General features: G+C 45.8%; 1 protein-coding gene across 1 annotated transcript in view; it reads right to left on the reverse strand.

Moving 5' to 3' along the window:
* Positions 1-871: 871 nt before the first annotated feature.
* dipk2ab (divergent protein kinase domain 2Ab) overlaps positions 872-13,851 on the reverse strand; it is a 25,070-nt gene continuing 12,090 nt past the window's right edge. Inside the window, exons 3-4 of the mRNA XM_035654033.1 lie at positions 7,077-7,380; positions 872-3,404 (exon numbers count right to left, since the gene is read on the reverse strand). Coding sequence (XP_035509926.1) covers positions 3,058-3,404; positions 7,077-7,380 — 651 coding nt within the window. The 3' untranslated portion in view covers positions 872-3,057. The remainder of the gene's footprint in view (positions 3,405-7,076; positions 7,381-13,851) is intronic.

Consider the following 13,851-nt stretch of genomic DNA (forward strand, 5'->3'; position numbering starts at 1 on the left):
GGGCTAAACAGCACTTCACCACAATGAGTGTGACATCAACTCTCCACACAAACCAGTGGGTGTGTCAAAGAGAAGCACAATTACAGAGGAGACGGAGAAGGGAAGAGGTGGAGAAATGACCATGGAGAGAGAGGGAGACAAAAAAGAGACAAAAAGGAGAGGCAGAGAGTGTCAGTCATGTTGCTTCTAATTTTGGTTCTGGCTCGAGCGCTACTTTGTTCCACCACAGGCTTTTATGCTACGAGCATGAGCTGGCTCAAGACAGACAGAGGTAGACCAAAGAGCTATTGAATTAGCAAAGACCACACTCCACACACACCAAAAATACCACACACACAGAAATAATAAGTAGGAAAAGAGTGTTGAATTAAAAAATAAAATCTAAGTGGTGGTGATTATTTTTGCATGTGTGCCAGCATACAGTAATGTTTATCTTGTGTGTTTTATAATTACAGCTCCTCTGAATGTCAGGCTTTAAAATTTTAATATAATGTACTTGTAAAAAAAACATTTCACACAAAATTCCACACAGCCACAGTAAACCGTTTCAAAAATGATCTCCCCAAATAAGGATAAAAGAGAAGGACTTGCATCCTAGTTGAGTGGAGAGCACAACAAAGGGAACTTGGGCTAGGATCCAAATTAGAGGAAAGATGAAGATATAAAAGATCAAAACCAAGGAGGAGGAATGAGAAAAAAGGAACAGGAATTGGCAAACACTGACATCCAGCTGTGCCACAGTAAATCAAATTTTAAAAAGGCAATAGGAACTAAAGCCAAATGGCCAGTAACTTACACAGGAAATAATGATTAAAGATTAATAAATGAATAAAGATTGAGACAGAATCAAAGAGTCCACACAGAGCGGAAGTGAATATATCTATATATATATATATCTTCTTTTTATTTTAATATTTAAACCCACTAAAAGTTGTCAATACAACTTTTGAATGAAAGGCACAGGAAAAATCAGACAATGCTGATATAATACTCAAAAGAAAAATTACAGTACAAAAGTGGACAGTTAGTTACGCACGTACAAATCCCTCCAGGTTCAACATCCTCCAGACAGGGGAAACATATCTGACACAACAAAGAGGGGTTGGGGGGAGGAGGTCTGTTTCAAAACCAGAAATCCATTCGCCAAACTTCTCTTTATTGCTTTTCCTGACTGACAAGGGTCACGTCAGTTCCCCGGGTCTTGCAAGAAGGCCAAAAAGCAACTGCTGTGCTTTCTAGTTTCCCCACAAATGGAGTGGCTCATATTTACTTGATTATTGACCGTGATACACATCACTCCTCTGGGCATTTAGCGTCTGATTCACAATATCAAGACAGACAACCTAAATAACAGATGGAGCCAGTCGTTTTAGAAAGGAAAAAATGTCATTTATGTAAGATCTCTCATAATCCGTTACCAAATGGGCCTATATTTGTGAATATGTTTTAATTTGTCAGTCCGCCAAGTGTAAAATCAACCCAACCTCTAAGTGGTGCTGAGTGTTTAATTATTCAACAGAAATGTTCTGGGCTGCAAAATTTCAAAGTGCAGGTCAGTAGCCAGTTCTAGAGCAAAGAAGTAATTTAGGATATCTTCATTCGCCCTTTTTTTTTTTTCTCTCCAACATTTACTCGATAGAGCTTACTGCACTTGACACTAGTGGGAGAAGTTTGACAATAGGATTCATTTATCAATTACAGACATTTTAAAGAGAATTTGGCACTGGAAGCCAATACTTTGCTGTTTTATTGCGTTTACAGTCCTCTTCAGAATCACCTCATCTTCTGTCATTTAATTCAAAAAAAATGTTCACCTTGTTGGAAGAAAAACATGTCTGTGCCTATCTGTCTTCATTTGTCAATCATATGGGAGATTAAAGCCAATCTTTGAATTGCATACTTGGATACTGGATTAGGTTTTTATTGGGAAAAGTCTTTATGCAGACCTGCCAGCTCATATGAGATTGTGTACACATTACGGTTCCTTTGGACAGCTCTAGTTGGGAACAACTGGAGGGAAAGGTGCTGTCATTCTGTACTGCTCAGGGTTCCTAATATTATATATAGCCTCTTTGGTATAGGCACATCTGCATCGAGGGACCACCACTGTCCAATTATTCCCTTCCTTTTCCTATGTGCAGCTGTCTTACTCGCTCTCGGTTTCCTATTAAAAAGGGGAAAGAAAAAAAAACGCACATAGAAAAAAAAAAGAAAGATGATTGCCACAATCTTGGAACCTGGAAATCAAGTGATTGATTGGAGTAGCAGGAAATTAGACTTATATAGCCGTCAAGGGTTTTCTTTTTCTCCAGCGTGAAAACCAAAGCTCCAACCCCCTGCCTCTCCTCTCTACCTTCTGTAGTTTGGCCTTCCCTGCTGCCTGACAGCAGGAGATTCATGCTACCTTCGCCTTCCCTGCAGCCATTCTACAGAGAGAGAAAAAAAAGCCATGGCACAGCAAAATTGTAAACGCACCAATCTACTTAAATTCACCCCTGAAAAAAAACAAAAAAACAACCAAACGAGTTCCTGGGGGCAAAATGAAACCGGTGTTAAGATTCAATGTTATCAAACACAACAGTTCTGATAGATTGAGGAGTGACCGGGAGGATGAATGTGGTCAGGGCTGTGCGATGTTGTTGCTGCTGCTGTTGTTGCTTGGATGCTCTGGTTTGCGGTAGCCTGGGTCCAGTGAAGGACGCGTTTGCCAGAGCCCTTTCTCCCCCTCCCCCTCCCCACCCCGAGGGTGGCAGCCCACCCTGGGAGAGAAGAGGTTACCTCTATCCCCTCTCTATCCTGGTTCTAACTGGAATCTCTTAGCGCCACACTCCTTTTTTACACAAGAGCAAAGTCAGGTAAAAGCCAGAGCTTTAACAAATCTGCTTTCAAGTTTGATTCTTACACTTCCTGATGCAAGACCTCTAACACTTTCCACCTCCAGTGCACAAAGGGGGGAGCGAATGACATCATGTACAAGAACCAGGATCTCGAGAGTCCGGAGATAAAGAGTACAGGATCCAGTCTGTCAGTGCGTCGGGCTAACGCCGACTCCATTCATTACCTGGCCGTGGCAGAGGAGGAAGCGGCAGCTAGCTGCGTGAGGTATTCGCGCAGTTCCTTGGCCGCCTGGAAGCGGCCGTAACGCTTTTTGGGTTTGGTGCACTCGTCCAACAGGGCCTCGAGTTGTCCATCTTTGGCTATGTGGGCGGGGGGGTCGTGGAGGAGGCCTCCAGTGGTGCCCCGCCACGTAGCGTACCGCGACAGCAGGTTCTGGCACACGGCATAGTAGTTGTGGTCCACGGTGACCCTGGAGCAGAGGGAGTCCTTAGAGAAAGACAGGCAGGCCTCTCTGTCACACTCCTCAAAGCGGCTCTCGTACCACACGTCGTAGTTTTCTGGCTTGTCTGCGGAGAGACGGAGAGAGAAAGAGTGAGACACACCGCAGTAAAAAACCTACCGATCATAAAAATAGTCAATAATATTAATAGAGCTGTAGATGCACAACATTCATTTCAAATGTATAAAAACATTTATTGGATCGTAAGCTTGTTTCTTACAACCTTCAGGAGGTGAATATGTAATAAGATCTTGCAAACGTTGTCTGACCAAAACTAAACAGCCAAAATATCCAGGGACTATTACAAAGAAATATGCATTTATATATATTTTTTTTTTTGCATAAAGCTTGGGAGTTCCAACCAGTTTGAGCTTGCAGCTAACATTTTAGATGGCTTCCCTGTGGAGTAAAAGCATTTTTCCTTTCACCACGATAACTGTCAAAATGTTAACAACTATGGAAAATGTGTAACAAACCAACTATTTGACTACGTCTGATCATGAAGAATAACTATTTATTCAAGGTTAAAAAGTATTACCAGAGAACTGAACCTGACCAGATGCTGACAAGGCTGAGGTGCCACTTTTGACATCCCACGGGCACTAACAGGAAATTCTTTTTCAAAGCACACAGCCAAACAACTCATCTAGCGTTTCATTTGACAGAAATGAACCACTTTCCAGATTTATTGAGCAAATAAAATTCTTTCTCCAGCTCATTTCACGTTGCTTTTTCTCTTTAGAGGATTGTGCTGGGAAAGGAGGGAGCCAAGAAAATAACCTGGAATGATGAGAGAGCTATTGGTTTGTGCATTAAAAAGCAGATCGATAACATTGTTGGGAGGGGGGCAGAGGATGCAAACACATAATCAGTGTATCAGCGCTGTAATGCACTTCTCCTCTGGCTCATCAGAACAACTCAATCAAACACCCAGCGCTGCCCTGTTAGCAAGGGGCCCCTGTGGCCCCCTGAAAGAGGAGGGGCACATCAACCTCAATCAGTGTGGGTGATGAAGATGGATCGGCCTGCGTATGCGTGCCATGAGCGCGCGCGCGCGCACGCACACACATACATAAAGATGGGAGCGTATAAGCAGCAAGGTGAGATGAAAGCAATTAATGTTTCAGAGCTGGCCATGCATCACACCTCAGTGCTGATTGACAGATGGCATCAGGAGAGTGTCTTATTCTTGTTCACTCGCACTCGAACGAACACACACACACACACACACACACGCACACGCACGCACAGACACCCACAGCAGTCAGACAGAAAGCCTAAAAAGAACAAGAAGGGAGAAGGTTTATACTCAAGGACGAAGATGAGCACAGCAAAAAAACTACTTTAAGTCTCAACTGAAAGCTGAAACAAGTCTGGGGCCTATTTACTAGCACCACAATCCCCTCTGTTCCACTCTTACTGCAGGCCCGAGTGTAAAAAACACTCCAACATTTCCAAAGCAAATGAAATCATTTCCAATTCAAATGAGCGGGAGAGCGACGGACGAGGGTTGGGCTGCCTATCCCTCATCTCATCTCATGCGTATCCGGTACCTTCCATGTTAGGGAGCTCAGGTCGGACTTGTATACATTCACCTCACTCCCTCCTTCCCAGGGCTACATTGAGAAGGGACACTGGGCCTGAAATGCTTGTTAGCGCGGCCTTACCGGTGGCATTCAAGAGTACGAGCCGGTTTTAACAATGCATGCCTGTGTTAGCGTGCATTATTGAATGTGAGAGAAAGAGAGAGAGAGAAAGAGAGACTGTGTGAGTGTTTCAAGTGCTGTTGCAATTGTGCGCGTGTTTGTGTAAGCCAGCGAGCGACCGTGTCGGGAGAGAAGAGAATGAGAGTGAGTGAAGTGTGCGTTACATTATACAGCATGTGTTTCCAAAAACCACTGGGGGTGAAACCATCCTCAAATGCTATAAACTCAATGATGGGGAATGGTTCCTTTCGCACCAGTGGACTGTGCAAACACACGACGCACGGCACCACTTGAACACGGCGTGCGTTTTTATCTCGCCGAAAACCCCGGCGCATCAATATGGGTGCCTACTAACGAGAGGGTGGAACTGCGCGTGGCTTTCTGCGTGTTTGATTTGCAAATCAATTGGCCTCAGTTTAGACTGATGAGATTGGCGCCGCGCACTTTAACTCGCTTTCAATCTCAGGCTCTAATTGTAGGGATTGGATTCTCTGCTTGTGGAGCCTTGGGAGGTTACCGCGCCTGTTTCCTACTGCTGTCCGACACATGGCCGTGACCTCGTAATGCTCATTACCGCCGTCATCCCTCTTTCTTCCTGCTGCGCCCCGGCACTTGGCACGCACAGACACACAAACAGATCCGACACACAAACACGCGAGAAGCACGTAAACAGTCTTGAGGCTTAAACTCTGAATGGCCAGGGTAAGCAGCTTGAGTCGTCAAGCTCCAAATGTGTCGGCCAGACAAAGGCGGTCTCAACCTGGATTGTGCTTCGGGGCTACTGTGACAGGGTGGAAAATTGAAGCTACTGGCAATAAGGTGAATATATACACTTTTGAGCACGGTGCACACACACACACACGTGCACAGACCCCAACATAATCACACAGGAATTCAAGCACAAACTCGAGGGGAAAGACTACAGGGCATGTCAGAGTACCTTGACATGTTGTACATCTATTTGCGGTTTTCTGGTGTCAGATCTTGTAATTTGGCAAAGCGGCACTTTATCTCAGGATAAATTCATCACAATACTTCCCCTCCAACCACGTACATACACACACTACCTTTCTCACACACACACACACACCCACCCAGACAATAGTTCATATCTGTCACAGGGTACAATAGTGGAACCTCAGTACCTAACGACACAACAGTTTATCACTTTAATAGGATTTCTGCAGTAAGGGACAAATCTAAGAGCCTGGCTGGGTGGTCGTCCCTCTCTTTGAAGTAGCCCTGGGAAGGGGGACGGAGGGTTAGGAACCTGCCACACCGAGTGTGTGATGTATAGCTTTCTCTGTCCTTGTTAAGAGGTTTATTCTGAGAGGCAAAAAAAAAATAAAAAAAACTAGGGCAGCGGAGATGGCTTGTTATCCAAAAGATCTTTGCTTTGATGGGGACGAGCGTGTCGGAGGCGGAAGGGGTGCTGGAGGAGTGTATTCTTAGAAGAGAGGAGGCTTCGAGCATGTGCAGATTTGCCCACAGCCGTCTGTCTCTCGAGACCTTTCCTCGAACCTTCGTTGCTGCCTCATAAGCTACAGTTGGCAATTATAGTTCTGACATAAAGTGCGCTGTTTTCTAGAGAACCCAAGCTGTGGTCAGTGTTTGAATCGCACTCTGGCTTTTGAGGAAGTCTGTGATGAACAGTTTGAGGACTGAGAGGAGGAACAACCACTGCATGACTAGAGATGTTATGAATAAATTAATGGTTAATTATCCCTTTTACAGTTTTAGAGAAGCAATCTTACAGTGTAAAAAACACCCAACGACAGCTGCATACTTTGAGTGTGAAGTAGTTGAAGGATTAAAGTAAATACTCTACTGTACAAATAAACAGCATTTATCTTCTTATATAGCTCCAGAGCAAGTAATGCTTAAAGGCGTGATACACATGCATGTTGGCGAACAAGGAATTGTCATGGCAACTGGAAGAATGAGCTGCACTAGGCATAACTCGCAGACATATGGACATACACCCACGCACGGCGAGCACATGTGTTCAGGTAATGATGGAAGCCACTACTCACTCTGCTTGATCAGCCTTTTGTCTGCCACAAGAACATTCTCCGCGTCAACAACGATGACCTTCCCGTCGCGTGGGCCGACCGCAAAGTTGTCAAAGCTGACATCGAGCAGGTAGAGGGCAAACTCAAAGTCGTTGTTGGTGAGCTGCTCGGCGATGTCCATCAACTGACGCGCCAAGTCCACCCTCTTCTCCCAGGGTGCGTTGTAGAAGCTCCACAGCTCCTCGCCCACGTAGTTGACAGCTACCATGCGCCCACATGCTCCCAGGTACTTGGCGAACGGCCACCCTTCGTCTGACGGAAAGCTCTGGGAAGGAGAAACAGATGAGACCACAAATGATTTAAAAACATAGATAAAAAGGAGGTCAGGCTGTGTAATGTAGAATTGGCTGGAAGAAAAACAGAAATACCCAACTGGCTTCCAAAAGCAGAGGGTAACAAATGAATGGTAAGAACCTTCACATTGTTAGAAAAAAGAGAGACAAAAGAAAAAAATCCCAGATTCCAAACACAGAGTTGCCGTATGCAGACTTGAGTAATGTTTGATACACAATTCTAAGCACAATAGTTGAAAATCTGCCAAAGGATCACATGAAACAGAGCCAGCACTGGGTATAATGGATTAAATTTAATAAAAGAAAAGAGCTGGTTTGTGTTAAAGCCCTACAGCTATGAGCTGTTGTACGCTGCTGTGCTCAGTGCTTCCAGAGAACTGATAGGAGGTGATTTGTGGTAGCAGCAGTTAGCAGGAAAGCCTTATGTGTTGTGATGCAGCAGTGGGGCGATTCAAACTGCTGCATGACGTTGGCTAACCAAGTTAATGCAGTTTGGGCATGCTGACAAGAAATCGCTGTGTATTACAGGTTAAAACTGATTAATAATAAAGTAATACCGTTAGTAAGAAGTGGCATCACGGCACAATACCCTAATCTCTCTCCGATTTGCTCAACTTTATTGAGGTCAAACAAAAACAGGCACACACGCACAATCATCTGCCATCAGTCAAGACAACTGGTAGCGTCTGCGAAGGCGAACGCACACAATCACAGGCAACTTAAAGTGAGTGTGAAGCAGCTGCATAGATTGGCAAACGTGCCAGGCTGCTAAGGGACTGGATTCTGTGTATCACTTTACTGCTTCCATCTCTCTTCATGAGCTCTAGTGTCTCACACTTTCCCTACATCACTTTCTTTTCTCCTGGTTCATTTCATTGCCACAGGCTGTCACAACGGGTGGACAAATTAATGGAAAATAATAGAATGAGATCCCCCCTTTTTTTTGCAGCCCACACGAGTTCTGTGACACGTGATAAGCTTCCATATTCGCCCCCCCCCCCATTTGGCCTCTATCTTTTACAATAAACACCCGGCCATATGCTAGCTTAGTGATAGCCCACAGTTCCTATGTAACAAATCTCTCCTAGGCTGCTGCTTCTGGCAGGCAGCCGCCGCACAGACACACAGAGAATCAGGAGTGCTCGTGTTTCACAGGAGCCTCTGTAGCCCTCCCTTTCAGAAACCCAGTTGCATCGGAGATATGGGAGGGAACGCACCATGTCACTGCAGGTAAGGTGTGAACTGCTATGACTGTTGCGTTTCACGTTACGCTAGTGGTAACTCAATAGCTTTAGATTTCTGTCAAAAGGGAGGATTTTAAATATGCATGGCTGCACTAACTTCCTTTAAACTTTAATGAAATACAAATTATTTAAAAACATACATTTAAACGGCCCCCTCCCGCCAACCATGCAGCTGCTGTATCTCAAAGACAACAGCTGGACCACTGCCACATACAGACTGTGGCACTGAGTGGGGCGTATGAGACAAAGAAACCATGGTTCTGAGCGGATGACTATGCAGCGACTTGTAGGTTCACTAGTGCACCACTGACTAGTGTGGAGACATTTGTATGTTAGACGCTCCTCAAATTATGCTGTTCTTAAGTTCCTTTATTAGGCTATAAAGAGTATTGAAGGCCAAAGCATATGGATCCCCCCACTGTGCTATAGTAGAAGATGCATCAAGCTGAATTCAATTCTAAGTTAAGGCTAAGGATACCTAGTAAGGGATCCTTGACTGGACAAACAACCTTGGAATAATCTCAAGGATGAAAAATCAAGATCTTGATGCAATAATTATAACTCAACTTTTTGCAATCTTATCAGAAACAGACAGGCAGACTTGTACAGTCTGTGTTAGTGGTGTAAATCTACACCTTAGGCGTATCTCTTGTTCCCATCAGTTTTAGGAAACATCCACCACCAAGAGGGGAGGACAATGATAAGTTGCATGCGATGCAGTTTTGGTCGAGCCCATTTCCCTGAGGTGACCCAATCAATTGTGGGCCAGACAAAAGTCTGTCCAGGAAGCACTACTGGCTTCCAGCAGCCTGTCTGTCTGTCTGCGCTTGTCATGCTTAGACTTGGCAATGACTCACCCCAACTTTCCCCAAAACTCTTGCCTTAATAGTCTTCCTGCACATTTTCTGATAGAGCAAACTTGACAGGAATAGGAATCTGAGGAAGCAGACATGTCTCAAAAAGAGAAAAAAAAAAATCCAGCGGATGTTAGGAAACAAAGGATAATGGAGGGCTGAATGCACTCCTGAATACTGAGTCCTGGCTGGAAAGGAGACAATCCCAGACTACTGAAATGTTGCTAGCCAACAAGGCAATCCTACATGAGAGATTCTGGGATTAGAGACTAAACAGGCTAAATATCTAAAATGGCTTTCTAATTTCTGAAGTTGGTATGGAAAGATTAGGTTGAAGCTGGATCAGTTGGTGGTACATCCCTATTAGGCCCGCTTCCCTTTGACCCAGATTCAAACCTCAGATCATTTTATGTTACTGCAAATCTAAGCGGCTCTCGGCCTTGTTGACAAAACTTAGCATGCCCAGTGTTTACGGCTAAACCTGCTTTGTAAAAACACCATCCTCCCTCTCTCACCCCTGCCGGGCGGATGGATGGCTGTGAGGAGGGGGTGGCGGCGGTGGGGGGGTTCGATGGAGACCGCAAACAGAAGAGACAAACAGAGTGTCTTTCACTTCTCCGCTCCAGTGGACAGGAGGATAAAAACTGGCAAAGACCTGCCTGCTAAACACATCTCTCTCTTTGTTGTCAGGTTGCAGCCTGAATGGGAGCAAAAGTAGAGCGACGGCAGATGGGGGGGGGGGTTGGCTGATGGGAGGGAGGAGAAGGATGAAAGCCCTAAGGCTACTTTCAGACACTGTCAACGACTGTTATGAGAACGCCTTCATGTCTGTCCGGCCCTCGTCCGCAGTTCTTAACATAGATGTCGCTCATTCACTTCTCTCGCTGACAGGCTCATTGCGCCGCATCAATTACCGGCTGTCTGACGACTCATACCTAGGTGCCATCTTTATGAGCTTCCTATATTTAAGTTTCATATGCGATAAGTCTGAAGGTGAGAACTACTGAACAGTGTAGGCAGGCACATGGGAGTGGGCACCTGAGCTTTGGATTCACCTATTGCAGAGGTTGATAAATGCTCCACGTGTCCCAGCAATCATTCTCCCTTAGCGCTCTTTAAACGGTTACTCTGCAGAAGTCATTAAAGTCTGCAATGAGGCGTTGAGGGGAGGGGGGGGGGGATAAATTGGAAAGGCCAGCCTAATGTTACATCCACCGCACCATCTCCGAGCAGAAATGGGAGGTACTGTTATGTGTGTGCGCTTGCATGTGTGTGTACTGCACAGGTAGTGAATTTTACCAGTTCAATTGCCAATAATGTTATGCTATTGAAAAATGCTGACGGCGCAGAACTGCCAATGACACATCCCAGCGACTTTTACTGCTTTAAAGCTCTTATCACTTTCTTGTTCACGTCATTGGATAAGAACCTTTTATGTCCTTAGCAAAACCTTTAAACTTGTAGAGCTTTATGCCAAACGCTCTTCGTATTTTCTCAAAGAAAAGAAAAGAAAAAAAAAAGAATTTCTTGCAGTGTTACAGAAATAATGAGGCCTGGCTCGAGAGACAATGAACACGAGGGTGGAAAACAGACCAAAACAGAATCGTCTCATTAAAGACGACCTCACAGTGACTTCTAGACCCAAGTCTAACTAATCTAATCTTAAAGGTTGTGCCGGTGCCCGGTAGTAGCATTGACTGGTAAAGGGGGGGGGGGTTTGTTTTCCACTCCTCTCCCTGTAATACTACAGACACACTGGCATCCTCTTGGGGGGAGATTGGAGTGGGCTGAAATGAAACAGGGCCACAGACAAATGGGAAGCCTCTGGAGAAGAGGATGAAACGAATGGAGCAAGAGGCACAGGAACACACACCTGCGTCCTGACATCTGCTGACAAAGGCATGCCCTTCTACTGGGCCACTCGGGGGAGGGCGTCTGCGTGTGCGTGGTATGTGTGTGTGTGTGTGAGAGTTGGAAAGAGGCTCTTTGTGCGTGTGTGCATGTGTGTTTGTGTGTCTATGCGAAACTGTATCCAAGTGCATGTGAATGAGAACATGCAACGTGACCAGGGCTGATAACAACCTCTATTCAGGGGCCGAGTAAACATAAGCGGCTCCCAAGATATTGCCTTGGCTGGCCTGCAATGAACACTGTTCAATCAAACACACACACACATACCGTATACATAGAGAGAAGCACACACGCGCAAATACAGTGGACACACAGAGCTGTGTGTTGCCTTCTTCCAAAAACCACAACTACTTATGGCAAAAAGGAAATTAGCAGTTTGCCACAGAAGTGTTTCATGTGTGCAGCTTGTTAAAGCCCTGAGCAGGGTGTGGTAGAAATTCTCAGCATTTTCTGTCCTCAACAAAAACCCCAGAGCTTCATAGCAAACAAGTCAGGACAGGACTCGTCAGGAGTCCGGAGATCAAAAGGTAAAGTTGAGGAAGCGTGGCGGACAGACGGATTCAGTCAGACAACAACAGCAAAAAAAAAAAAAAAAACCCCAACAACCCTGATGTTGCAAAATGAACATTATTCAACCCGTTTATCAAAGGGGCTTAGCGTTAAGAAGAAGTCACATCTGCTCTGCAAGGTTGGGGCTGCCAAGCATGACTTAAAAAAAAAAAACAAAAAAAAAACATGTCGCTTTTCTGTGCAGCTCTCCCGTTGACCTTATGTGTCTGGAGGATGTGTGGCGAGCCCCGTCTGGCATTTTGCTGGCCATTTAAGTTTAAAATCCAGTTGCTTAGTCTCCGCAGCAAGAGCTCAGGCCCCACAGGGGAGCCAGCGCTAACTCCTCATCCTGGCACACATGGCGCTATCCCTTTCTTCTCTTTTGCTCTCGTCTCCTGCTGCTGCTTCTTCTGCTAACCCTGCTTTTTCCCCTCTCTCTTTGTTCCACCCCCAAAACCTGCAGTACGGGGCAGTGATGCTGTCTGTTCCAGACATGGAAGCCAGGAAATGCCTAGTCAGAGCACCAAGCTGAGGAGAGAAAATCTGTGTCTGTGTGTAAAGGAGAAAGGATAGCAGGGAGAGACAGAGACCGTTAAGCGTATGTATCTGAATTTAGAATAGGCCCTGCCTCTTTCTTTACCAGACATGCGGTTCAAAGAGTGCAAAGTCACAGTGTGTAGAGCTGGCAGCAGTCTTGGGAAACAGGAAAATCACTGAATGAAGAAGACTGAAACTAGAAAGGACTGCTGGTTGTGAGCGCATGTGTGTGCGTGCGCATGTTTGTAGAAGTCCGAGTCAATGAGAAAGTAAGAGGTCAAAACACTCTGATAAGAAATAAAAACTCAGAGGTCAGGTAGATGGGCCGAGTAAGACCACGTACAGCCAGCAAGTGCAGCGCAGAAGGAAAGAGCATGCACATGATTCAGTGAGCATCGTCGAGTAGTGATAGAAATGGGTTAGCTAGGTCTGAGTTCTGCAGGCCTCTGCTCTGTAGAGAGAGAGAATGAGAGCAGGATGAGGAATGGGAGCACAGGACGGTGCAGCTCGGGGCTGCTAACACTCCGCCGCTAGCTGATAGCTGAAACCCTTTGCCGACCTGAACCTGAGCCACGGTGCACAGAGCCACCTCATAAATCCCCTCCACTGGAAGACGAGGAATGTATTAAGTCATAGGCAGTGGTGTTGACTCAGTCTAGGTGGTATTGCCGCCCACACGGCCGGGGAGGAACCCAAGTGAAGCTTGGCCTGAGACCTGAGGGCTGTGGGTTTGAGGCCTACATCAAGGGTTGTGTATTTCAGACCAGGCTCCAATTATCCCGGGGGCAGCCGGGCGGTGTTGTGAGTAGGGAGACTGCTGTCACTGACCCTGCACTCGAACCTCTCTGCAGAAGAAGGGCGAACACAGAGAGAATGTCCCCTACAAGGAGCAATTACGTATCTCACATGGCAGAAAAGACGTCAACTAACATAATAAGAGCTGCCAGCCTATGAGGGACTTCACATTTAGACTACCAGTAAGGAGTTGGATTAAATAACAGTTGTTTTGTATTGAAGATGCTACAGTATATCCCTGACCGCTCATATTTTCTCTGAGAGGAACTAGGTACCTGCTTTAATGCAGTGGATGATTTTATTACTGCGGGCAAGCTGATGGGCTAAAAAGCATATTCTTGCTCTAACGTTAGGCTCGACGCTCTCCGGGGGATACGGCAGCACAGTGAAAGAGCCACTCGTTACTGATCCATCTTGGCCGTCTTAAGGGGCCCAGGGAGAGTTTTGAATGGGGTTAGACTCTCCAGCGTGGCAGGACTGCGTCTTCAGGAGCTGGGCATAATGTAGGTTGGGGTTCAGGCTGTAACAGTAGGAAGCTAAAGGGAGTGGGGGG

Source organism: Morone saxatilis, unplaced genomic scaffold (assembly GCF_004916995.1).
Source record: "Morone saxatilis isolate NCDOM2014 unplaced genomic scaffold, NCSU_SB_2.0 Contig0, whole genome shotgun sequence".
In the NCBI taxonomy this organism is placed as follows: domain Eukaryota; kingdom Metazoa; phylum Chordata; class Actinopteri; family Moronidae; genus Morone; species Morone saxatilis.